This window comes from Podarcis liolepis (genome assembly GCF_965112155.1).
Source record: "Podarcis liolepis genome assembly, chromosome: 1".
NCBI lineage: Eukaryota > Metazoa > Chordata > Lepidosauria > Squamata > Lacertidae > Podarcis > Podarcis liolepis.
In genome coordinates, this window is record NC_139554.1 from 68,697,239 (window position 1) to 68,709,510 (window position 12,272).

The following is a 12,272-nucleotide window of genomic DNA, read 5'->3' on the forward strand; positions in this document are numbered from 1 at the left end:
AAATGAACACATGGTGGTACATTTCCTCTGAAGCTTTATGCATATCTACTTGGGTGGTTGAAGTAATTCAAAGTTTGCCTAAGGCATGTTGTTATCTAGGAGGAATATCACGCTTGATAGGTGTTTTTATTTATAGTTTGTACACTATTTGAAGAACATCAAGTGCTTCTCTAATCTCTGCCTTTCTTGTACAGTGGTACCTCGGGTTAAGTACTTAATTCGTTCCGGAGGTCTGTTCTTAACCTGAAACTGTTCTTAACCTGAAGCACCACTTTAGCTAATGGGGTCTCCTGCTGCCGCCACGCCACTGGAGCACGATTTCTGTTCTTATCCTGAAGCAAAGTTCTTAACCTGAAGCACTATTTCTGGGTTAGCAGAGTCTGTAACCTGAAGCGTATGTAACCCAAGGTACCACTGTACATGAGAATTGTGTTTCAGTACATGATGGGTGTGAACTATTCGGTTCATCTTGGAAATAATGCTCAAGTGAGAGTAGCATGACCAAGAGCTAGAAAGACCATAAATAAAGAAGGTATCTGGCTTCTTAAATGAGCATTTAGCTGCAGCTTCAAAAGTGTGGCATTGAAGAAAGCCAGAAACAAAGGAAAACATTCTGCATTTCTTAGATCTCTTGCCATAAGGACGTTTGTTACCGTAATTACATAAAAATCAATAAGCTTTAGTAAGATACCTTGTGGGAGTGGCAAAGCACTAGCTTGCAAACAGAAGGTCCCAGGTTCAATCCTTGGCAACACTTGTTTTATTTAAGGATCAGCTACTTTGTAGAAGGTGATGTGGAACACCTGTACCTGAAACCAGCTGTTGCCAGTGAGCAGCAGCAGCAGCAGCAGCACTGGACTAGATGAATAAATTGCTATGGTACATGGAAAGTGGGTTACTGGCAAAACTCATAAATAGCATTGGCAACTAAATTATTTCATGACTATTGCTAGTCCAATTTTGATGCTATTCTGCTAATGATAGAATTACTTCTGTTTGTATTTTGTTGAAGCATTTACAACTCCCAGCCTTAATCAGCATTGTGGCCGATGCTGTTATCAACCAGGATTTAAGATACTGCTGTCCAACGTATCTTTTCACATTACTCAAGAGTGCCTTTCCAGTCTCAAATTTACCCATTCCTGAAAGGTTTAATATCATGGTTATTTACTTAGTTCCAAAGAGGTTTACTATCACAACATAACAACCAAGCATAAATACAATCTGCTACAGATAATTTACAACACTAACAGGCTTGGGGAACTGAACTGTAATAGTAATGGCTAAGTACTGCCAGTAGATGGTGCTGTGGTTGCATAAATCTCTTACAGCAAGACACTAGGGTTGGAATGTTTCATGTTGTTTTTTGGTCTGTGGCTTTAGGAATGTGAGTTCTGCCCATGATAATCCTCTGGGTTCAACCTGAACTGTGGCCCAGGAAATCCTTCAGAAATAACCTTGGAAGCTACCCTGACCATTTTCTTTTGGAACATGTTCCTTCTCTCTATAAATCTGTTTGTTGTGCAATGTGAAAGCAGTGCAGTTGTTTCCTCTGATTAATTGCAGCAAAAAAGAAAAAAAACCCCAAAAAACCCTTGATGATCAATCCAAGCTCTGACATGTTTCAGCTTCACTTGAAACATGTATAAGGACTGGAGACCTTGGAGTTGCCTCAACAGCCCTGAGTCTTCACTTGAAAGCATTTATTATGACTTTATGATGTTTATTAGGTTGGACATATTTGGGGCAATTTTGGCTCAGAGTCCTGGCTTGGTGGAGAATGACAAATTACCTGCTGTTTAGCAGTTTTAAATCCATCTGATTCTAAAGATGGAAACTGAGTAAATAACAAGGCTCCCCCCTGTGCCAAGTTCACTGGTTTTATCTAAAAACACCAATCAGGAACTTTTTGTGTGATAATGTTTATTTTATTTTCACATGCTGCCCCTGGAGAGAACAGTGATACATTTTTTTTACCAGTCCGGAATGTGATAAACCATGGCAAACAAGGAAAGAATATGACAACCAGACAAACCAAGACAAAATGAAAACTGTAGGTGGCACAAGAAGGGGGCAAGCCCCCAACCCCAAGTAGTTTGCACCCCAATGCTGTACTATGTGGTTGCAGAAAGGCACTTTTCACATACCAGTTCTAACCAAAACTGAAGATTTACAATAAGGCTGCAGTCCTAAGCATGCTTAGTAGTTAACCCCAATGAAACCAAGAGGACTGACTTCACAGAAAATTTGTTTAGAATAGGAGCGTTAACATGAAATGTACCATCATTCATAAATAGATTGTGTACGACAAATCTTGCTACCTCCACAACCCTCCCACGGAAATGCATTGTGCCTTGCCAAAAAGAAAAATGGTTATGGTGCCACCAGGATGAAGACGAAGGTTGACAGTCTCAATGTTAAAAAAAATAACAACGGAGTAAAAAAAAAATGCCCATACACAATATATATATTGTTATATATATATAACATATAAAAATAACTCTGTAGTTAAAAAGAATACAAGGACAGGAGACAATTCTTTAAATACGGCGCATTCCTTTCATGCAAACATCCACCCAGCCACTCATTCCTGCTCAGCCGCTCGCGCCCACCGAGTCCATTGCACTTCGCCTGGCCAGGCCGTTCAAGTATAAGACAGCAGCCCCTGCCCAGAGAGGGGCTTGCGGGTCGCCAATTCCCTGCCGTGTGAAGGGGGAAGAGGAGGAGAAGCGGGGAGACAGTCTATGGGGAGCAGAAGGGAAGAGCCCGTCACCACCGAAAGCTCACCACCACACAAGGGAGGGGAAAGGTCCTTTTTGGCACAGTTTCATCATTCCACTTCCGTCCCTCCAGGCGCAGCACGGGCTCAGCCGCCGCCCGCCTTCCCCGCCCGCGTTCCTGCCGGTAGCCTCCGGATCCCTGAAGGTGGGCGAGACCCCTTTCCCCGCCTGCCGAGCGCCGAAGGCTCCCCTCGGGCAACAGGTCTCGGCCCTCGCTTGCTAGGGCTGCTGGGCCAGGGCCCCAGCCGAGCCGCCTTCCCGCAGCAAGGCCAGCAGGCGGGACGCTGTCCGTGTGCTTCTCCCGCTGGAGGCGGCGGCGGCGGCGGTGTCCAGCAGCGAGCGCCTCCTGCGGCGGCCGTAGCCCTGCGGGCCGAATTTCTCGGGAGGGGCGGAGACGTCCTTTTCCTTGTCCATGTAGTGGTTAATGATGTGCACGAGGTTGTGCACCGTGCACGTCCCGAACCCGCACATCTCCCTCCAGTTCCGGATGTTGGTCGCCTGGTTGCGCTTCGCGCGAAGGCTGTTGCGGAGGAAGCAAGAAGAGAGAAGGCGGCGGGAGTCAGCGAGGTCAGGCGGGAAACCGCAGCCGCCTGGCTGGACGGGATTACAGCTCCCATCGTCCCTTACCCATTGGGGCTCATGGGAGCTGCAGCTCCACGGAAATAGTGGCAGGGGGAAGAGCAGCTTTGTCGCCTCAGAAGGGCAGCTAGCCCAGCCGGGGTTATTTCACAAGGACCGAGGCATTTTCCTCTTCCTTTTTCCGCCCCCCACCACCACTACCACGTGGCTTATTTCCAGTCCTAAACCGCCGAGCGCAGCAAACGTATGATTAACATCGCGCTGCTGTCAGTCGCTTTGGGCCCCTTCCGAAGGGACGTCCCCCAGCGGGAACTCTGCGCGCCCTCCCCGCAGCCCAGCCTGCGCTCTCCCGCCAAAAGCCCTCTGCGCGCAAAAGCGCCGCTCACTCTCCCCGCCCCCCAACAAGCTGCTTCCAGCGATCGCCTCAGCAGTAATAGCCCCATGAGGGAAGAATAATAATAGTCAGATAATTACCTGTCCAGGCTGCGCGCGGGCCTCTTCACTCCGGCAGCCGCCTGGGCCGCGGTGAGCGCCAGCCTGTGCTCAGCGGCTGCTGCTGCTGCCGCCGCCGCCTGACTGTCTGCGGGGCGCTTGCCTTCTCCGAGGGCCGCCGCCTGCGCCGCGGTGAGCGGTGGCACCGGCCCGTCCCGCCGGGCTCGCCAGCTGCTCCACCTGAGGAGAGGCAGGGGAGGCCGGTGAGAGAGGGAAGGAAGGAAGGGGGCGCTGAGGGGGAAGAAAGCCAGCCCGCCCGAGGGGACTCCTGCCTTCGGAGGGCAGGTTGCAGCGCAGGCGTCTCGGCGAGGGCACGGGAAGGAGGAGCGCCGGGGGCGGAGCGCCTTGCGCCCTCCGCTCCAGCCGAAGCCTCCGCTCTGCGCTTCCCTCGGCGCCCTCGAAGATGTTGCCTCCCCCCGTGGGACAAGCTCCGACGACGGCTACTTACTTTCTCTTGAAGTCCGACGCGATGTCCAGCTTGGCAGCCTCCACCCCGAAGAAGGAGACGGAGCCCAGGTAGAGTAGGGCGAGGGAAAGCACTTTCATCCTGCCAGAGAGATAAGAGGGGGTGTTAGCAGCCTTTTCCTCCTCCAAGGGCGGCGGGGGTGGTGGGGAGACGCGCAACGCCTTGCTGGGGGGCAACTAACTAGGGGTCCCCAGGAGGGGCGCTCCTTCCTTCTGCCCTCCCTCCGCCGCCCTGTCCCGGAGCACCGGGGACTCGTGACGCTCGCGTCCAATATTTGCTCAGCCATTCATCACGGCAGGATCGACCCAGGGGGCCTCGTCTCCCGCCTGCACATTTGTCAAGCTTTCGGTTTGCTCAGAAAGGTGAAGGCTAAGCTCCCCTTTTCCCAGGCTCCAGCGCGTCACGAACAACACCTTGATTCTCATGCCCTTCGATGCAGGCAGCGCTCTCTCAAGCCGGCTGCTCTCTCTCCCCCTCTCCCACCCCACACCGCGCGGCGCGGAGATCAACTCAAGCGCTACCCCTTTCACTCCGCGCCCGTCCCTCCAGTTTCCAAAGCGGGGCCGCTGACTTGTAACCCGAACTTCCCCTCCCCATGTGCTAAAGACGCAAAACTTTGCCAGCTCTGCTGTCGCCCCCCTCCCCTCCTTGCGTGCTTCTTTCCCCATCCAGATAACGAGCGCAGACCTGATAGCGAAGATAATCCACTGAAGTCCGGCTGTGCGCACACTGGATCCTTGCTTGACGGTAAATCCCCAAAATATAAAGGTATCCCAGTTCCTTCCAAGAGCTCCTTTGCTCTGAGCCCGCCCTGCGCGCCACTGAAGTTTCTACTGACTGCTCAGCGCTCAACTTTGCGCCCTTTTATAGAGCAGCGCCTGGGAGGTGGGGGGGCAGGGGGCGGGGCTAGGTATGACTTTCGGGTGCGGATTAGTCAGGCCGCGGGGGGCAGGCGACGCTTGGAAACGAGGCCACTTTGCACCGCTTCTCGGCGGAATCGCCTGGGGTCAGGCATGTCAACGGGCATACGCCGCCCCCGAGTGACACGAGTTGTGCCCCCGGCGAAATCTAGCGGAGCTGCCGCGCTGCCTTGGCGCGGGTGCTGGGCCTCCAGCCTAGTCAGCCCCGCTAGAGCGAACCAGCAAGGTCAAACTGGCCTCCCTTTCCAGCAGGGGCTTCTGGGGGGGGGGGGAAAGCGCCCCTATGCAGGGCATGAGCGCGACGGGCTTGTTTGCCCTCCAGCACCCGGTTACCCAGAGGTAGAGTACCTCTGCACATGGAGGTTCATGTAGTTACGGCTAGCAATCTTGGCAGACCTATTCCCTGTCGGTCCTCTCTCCCTCCCGAACTATGTTTATACTGCAAGCTGCAGTTTACAGCCAAGATCCACCCAAATATTGGTGGAAGTGGTTATAGTTACAGAATTGGCGGCGAGAAACGACCAAGCCAGTCGTGCCTTATCATCAAAGAAGCGCGATTAGTGAGCCAGCTAATCTTAACCCAGAGCTTTGGGTTGTCCTTTGTAATCATATTCGGAGGAAAGACCAACACGTCCAAACTGTAAAGGCTGGAATAAACTCCTGGCCAAATATTTATCAGTTGTTTGTTTGCTTTCAACTAGAAAGCAAAGTTTGCTTTTTAACTGGGAGACACCTGAACAGTGGGAAGGATTATTATTGTGACTATTTTGCAATGGGACGGACATGTAGCACTTTGTTTACGGGATATCAGCCGCGCCGATCTGATTCCTCCCTTGCACAGGAGCTTTCTCTTCACCGCTGCTGCTCTCCTGCCCTGCGCGATCTTTCTCCAGCCGCAAAGCTTACGCTCGCTCGCACACGTAGCCTCCTGGCTTCTTGGAGCGGCTCGCCCAGACTGAACCAGTTGGATCTCTCTCCCGGGCGCCTGCAAATCAGCGCAAATCTCTGAGCAGGGTGGTTTTCTTTTCGTTTCCCCGCGCGGGAGTTTCCTTCGAGTGCCTTTACTGCCAAGAAATCTCAAAGACCTAAAAATAGATTTTCTAAAAAATCCCGGGGCATTTTCTTTTCCCCCAGGCCATTTCTGCGAAAAAGTGAGCGGCTGGAGCCAGCAGGTGTACGCGCGCACGGACAGATGCGCCGCGTCGCGCTGCCCTGCCATAGCAATCGTGGCATGCCATGGGTCTGGGAGAGGGGTGTGGATGGAGAGGATCGAGGCTTCCCTTCACTTGCTCGAATGACTCAGTGGCAGAAAGGTGATTCCTCCCTTGCCAGCAGCGCTCAGGGAGTTCCTTTGCCTCTCCTGTCTTTGCTTGGAAAGTCTGCGGAGGCGAACAGATGCGGTGCTCCTGAGCATAGCTTGCACATCCCCATTAACGTCCAGCTACTTGTCTTAGCATCTTGTGCATATGTGACCTTTCTCTCTTGATAGCTTTGCTGTGCTGTGAGGTAACTGCAGCTTTTGTTTCCAGGTAGCAGCAAGCCTGCCTCTTGAGCAGCGAGCGAAGGGGCTCTTCAGGCAAGGTAAGACTTGCGGCAGAGGAGTGCGGCGTACCTTTAGCGAGAATTGGGAGCAACTTGGATAAAGTAAATGCCAGCCAACGTTAAGCACTTTACTCTTTTTAAAAAATGCATTTGCATTCTGATACTTCAATATATCTTGTACATATGAAGCTGCATAATACTGAGTCAGCCTGTGAAGGCTGTAATCCTGTACCAATTTTCCTGGGAGCAAGTTCCATTGAGCCCAGTGGGACTTAACTTCTGGCTAGACCTGCATAGTATCGGTGTGGGGTGTTGTTTCTTTCGTGTAAGTATATGTACCGGTATGCTTTTGTGTTACAGTACAGTGGTACCTCGGGTTAAGTACTTAATTCGTTTCAGAGGTCCGTTCTTAACCTGAAACTGTTCTTAACCTGAAGCACCACTTTAGCTAATGGGGCCTCCTGCTGCCGCCGCGAGCATAATTTCTGTTCTCATCCTGAAGCAAAGTTCTTAACCTGAAGCACTATTTCTGGGTTAGCGGAGTGTGTACCCTGAAGCGTATGTAACCTGAGGTACCACTGTACTCTTAGAAGTTAACTCTGTTTGGCTTCATGAAGATTGATTACTGTATCTATTTTGTATCATTTATACTCTGGGGCCAATATAGTGCCAATAGTAGTTATGTATCTCTGATAACCACCACTTGACCAGACTTTGAGAAACACAAAATGAAGCTGAATAATGAAGCGACAACCAACATATACAAAAGGGTGATTTCTAGTTGGGTAATTCCTTGATTTCTACAACAAAATTACATTGCTATCCTTTCTGTGTGACAATGCAAATGTTTAAGGAAGTGGTTATTGCTTCTATTAACTTCCAGTAAGCTGAAGCTCTGGGAATATCAGAGGCTGTAGCCAAGTGGGTGTGGACTTAGTCCGCAATCTGGATGGGAGATCCATGTAAGAAGAGCAGGATATGCATACAATAAATAAATATTGTTTGAAAAGAGCTTTCATCTAAGACAACATGTTTCTCTAAATTTAGGAAAGTACCTATAAATTTCTGCATCAAAGGGAAATAGCAGCATCTGAGCTGTTCCAAGAAACAGTTCTGGAAGATTTCTAGATGGACTGAAGATATGTGATAAATCATTAATTGTTGATATTTTCAACACACCCAGCAATGCCAATTCATGAGTATGTGCAGATAACAGGCCACTTCTCAGCAGCATGAAATTTGGAAGTGTACTAACTTTATCAACACCTCTGCTCTCTTCCTACCCATATTTTCATTTTTCCATTTAAAGAAGGTTTATCTATGATGCAGTAGATACAATTACTTCTCTGCCCTCTGTTCTTTCTGCCTTACTTTGTTTCTGCTTTTTCTTTTGTATCATATTGCATTGCAACATTGGAAATTTCAATAAAAACTACAAAAAAAGTTTGTCCTTGATTATTAGGATAATCTGCCGTGTGTGAGTGGAGGACCCTCGTATAATGTTAATCCCCCAAAAGCTAACACACAACACTAATCCTTCAGGTACTTATTAGCTATGAGGCCTTCTTCGTCTGTTCAGCTTTGTGCAGGCTCTGGGTAGATGAAGGCAACTGCTAAGGTACTTGTGGTCCTAAAGCATTTTAAGTTACCATAGTTCACTTCAGTGCAAGCATTTTTAATTGTGCCCAGAAACAGACTAAGAGCCAGTTGAGCAATCTCAAAAGTGGCAGTCCAATAAGTCAGTAATTCCAAATCAACTGCGTTTTGAACTAATGGCAACTTCCAAACAATCTTCAAAGGCAGCTGCAATAATGCATTGCAATAATCCAAACGGCTTGCATCATAACTAAAAAAATTGCAAACATCACTGTGTTAGTATATTATAAGCAGCATCATAAGATCAACCACAGACAATAACAGTGGAAATGTTTTCGAAGGACAGGCTATATATACATGCTTAGGTATGTGTTGAGAACAATATTGCCATGATGAATATTATGAAGCTTGGAATTTTTAAGGCTGTGTGTCCCAGTGTCTTTCCTGTTTGTCCCTCAGTTTCCCATATCTAATGTAAGACATGTGCAGGGTTGCCAGTGCTATTAACTGTAATTAAAGTTCATACGGCCTCTTTTAACTGAAAAGGTGCCATGCATCATTACTTTTTGCAAAGGGACAATGGTTCATATTACTTACTACACAACTGAGGAACCAAGTCACCTTTTCCAAATCTATGTTCTGCACCAAAAACCTGTACAACTTTTGCAGTATGTATTCCGTCTCATTTCTCAAATAATTTGGAAATGTTTTGTAATGATGGCAGAGGGTGAAATCATTGGAAATCATGTGCTGTATCACAATATAATTCCCCCCACATCTCCTTCCACAGCACACACCCTAAATCTGTTCTCAGTGGGTCTCCCCAATCCTCCAGAGATTGGGGTGTTGGGCTGCAATGCACATGGGGGGAGAAGAGGAGGGGGAAGTTTTATTTCAAAAGCAGAAGTTCTTGTGAAGATGGGGTGACCTGGTTGGACACAACCCCATGGATAGATAGGAAACAGGAGCAGGCCAAGGTAACCATGGTGGAAGGACAGCAATGTAGGCAATACATTGTTTATTCATTCATTCAGCTTAAGTCCTATGGTTTCTGGAAATGCTCACATTTCACATTTTTATGTGTACAGAAACTTAACATGAGATGCCATTTTGTGAGGTAACAAAGGAATCATGGGTGGATCAACAGAACACAAGTCTGACACAGTGCAGATAGTTGGACTGCATGCAATCAATGTGTATCCACATCAAAGTACCACATGTGGTGTTTGTTATATGCAGCACACTTTTTACACACGGTATCTCCAGATTAAGCCCACAATTATCAGATAGTGACTATACTGAGATAAATCCTCAAAGAGGTAGGAGTGCTTTGAGGTTACCAGTCTTAACATCCAGTTTTGATTCTAACGAATTTATCTATAGTAACCAGTTCCAGGCCCTTGATCTCTGATGCAAGAATGGAACAGCTTCCCTCTCCTCCATGGAGGTCTCTGATCTCACACACTGATCTCTCCATTTGAGTGACAGTCTAAGGGCTAAACTACACTTGATGCTGAGTTGTGTGTCAATAAGAGCTTCTTAACCCTTTCTCCTGTGGCAGTTTTCCCACTAAAACTTGCTTCTGAAACAGCTTTTCCTAGGTATACAGTGTGGAGATGTTTTGGTGCTCACTTGTGGTGGGGGCAAGGCAGTTCCCCTTCACTGGCAGTCTGCTGTGAATTGCAGCCCCCGTGGCTGTATTTTCTTTTAAAAAAAATACACAAGAGGAATGTATGACTGGGCATCACAACTGCTTTCCCCTTAAAACGTTTATGTGATTAGATGCCTGAGACACCGAAGCTTGTGGGGTTTATACATATGCAAGTCAAGAGAAGCATAACTTAGACACAGCCTTCTTCAAAACTGCTAAGGACCTAGAATCATAGAATCATAGAATCATAGAGTTAGAAGAGACCACAAGGGCCATCGAGTCCAACCCCCTGCCAAGCAGGAAACACCATCAGAGCACTCCTGATATATGGTTGTCAAGCCTCTGCTTAAAGACCTCCAAAGTAGGAGACTCCACCACACTCCTTGGCAGCAAATTCCACTGTCGAACAGCTCTTACTGTCAGGAAGTTATTCCTAATGTTTAGGTGGAATCTTCTTTCTTGTAGTTTGGATCCATTGCTCCGTGTACGCTTGTCTGGAGCAGCAGAAAACAACCTTTCTCCCTCCTCTATGTGACATCCTTTTATATATTTGAACATGGCTATCATATCACCCCTTAAACTCCTCTTCTCCAGGCTAAACATGCCCAGCTCCCTTAGCCGTTCCTCATAAGGCATCGTTTCCAGGCCTTTGACCATTTTGGTTGCCCTCCTCTGGACACGTTCCAGTTTGTCAGTGTCCTTCTTGAATTGTGGTGCCCAGAACTGGACACAGTACTCCAGGTGAGGTCTGACCAGAGCAGAATACAGTGGCACTATTACTTCCCTTGATCTAGATGCTATACTCCTATTGATGCAGCCCAGAATTGCATTGGCTTTTTTAGCTGCCGCGTCACACTGTTGGCTCATGTCAAGTTTGTGGTCAACCAAGGCTCCTAGATCCTTTTCACATGTACTGCTCTCAAGCCAGGTGTCACCCATCTTGTATTTGTGCCTCTCATTTTTTTTGCCCAAGTGCAATACTTTACATTTCTCCCTGTTAAAATTCATCTTGTTTGTTTTTGCCCAGTTCTCTAATCTGTCAAGGTCGTTTTGAAGTGTGATCCTGTCCTCTGGGGTGTTAGCCACCCCTCCCAGTTTGGTGTCATCTGCAAATTTGATCAGGATGCCCTTGAGTCCATCATCCAAGTCGTTGATAAAGATGTTGAATAAGACTGGGCCCAAGACAGAACCCTGTGGCACCCCACTAGTCACTCTTCTCCAGGATGAAGAGGATGTTCAAGGGGAAAGCAATCCATGGCTCAGCCTCAAGGAGAAGACTTTGACTCAGCCTTCGAGGCCAGAGACATTTTGAATGAATAGCTCAAAGCCTCTTCTCCACCAGTGTGCTCCAAAAAAATATGTGAAAGGAGACTGCCCACGACCTTGTTTCATTGTAAGCCTCTGAGTAAAAAGACAGAAGGCATATCGGGAAAGCAAGACTTTCAGTTCTGCCCTTTAAGAGATTCTGCCAGCTCACAACTGCAAAATGGTCCTTGGGCAGTCAGCAGGTGCCTCCACTATTTAAAGCTAATTTTGGCTCTGGCCTTCATTAGAGTAATGCCTGTTGGCTCTGGGAGCTCTCCCAGGTCCTGCTGAACTTGACTCTGACTTCTACCTGCTTATTGCTTTGTGTTACCTCTTGCTCTAAACTCTAGAGCTGCTTCTCTGCAAACCAGCAGAACACCCTGTAATCCACATTTTAAATCTTTATTTCACTTATACTATAAGTCTGAAAATGCTTTGTTTACATATGTCATATGTCAACTTATTAGAAAGTATGATTATTGTGCCATGCTTTCTGTTGTAAGGCATGCACTAAACTGTTAATCATTGACTGACCAATAGTAGGTTCATGCCTGCAATTATAATTGGAATTCCTAACCAATGTCATTTCCATCTTGCCTGGATTCAGTTTCATCTACATTTGCAGGACACTGGCCAAAGAGCTACTTCTGGAGAGCAATCAGAAAAATAGTTTTGAAATTAACCCCTGCCCCAGACTGTGGGAAAGGAAGTACATACCCTCCACATTACCCTTGTCTATAGAAGTCAACGTAACAAATGTGATCCATGGAATTCTGCGGAAGAAGGAAAAAGATTTGCAATGCGAAAAATGCTATACAACGGAGCACACTTGCATCCTTCCACATACCCAAGAGAAGAGATGGTTTGCGGGAGTACTTCCCTGACAGAGTTTTCTGTAGAAAAATAGCCAGGAAGTGAATAAGATGTAAGAAATGCTTGCT

General features: G+C 47.8%; 2 protein-coding genes across 2 annotated transcripts in view; one reads left to right on the forward strand and one right to left on the reverse strand.

The window, feature by feature from the left end:
• Positions 1-1,906: 1,906 nt before the first annotated feature.
• On the reverse strand, positions 1,907-5,169 carry ADM (adrenomedullin). The gene is made up of 4 exons (XM_083478829.1): positions 5,005-5,169; positions 4,300-4,398; positions 3,834-4,031; positions 1,907-3,300 (listed from the first exon to the last, which is right to left on the reverse strand). The coding sequence occupies exons 2-4, from the start codon at positions 4,395-4,397 to the stop codon at positions 3,000-3,002; spliced, it is 597 nt and encodes a 198-aa protein (XP_083334955.1). The 5' UTR covers position 4,398; positions 5,005-5,169; the 3' UTR covers positions 1,907-2,999.
• SBF2 (SET binding factor 2) overlaps positions 3,292-12,272 on the forward strand; it is a 230,333-nt gene continuing 221,352 nt past the window's right edge. The window contains exons 1-2 of the mRNA XM_083476221.1: positions 3,292-3,347; positions 6,767-6,818. The gene's annotated coding sequence lies outside the window, so the exon portion shown is untranslated. The remainder of the gene's footprint in view (positions 3,348-6,766; positions 6,819-12,272) is intronic.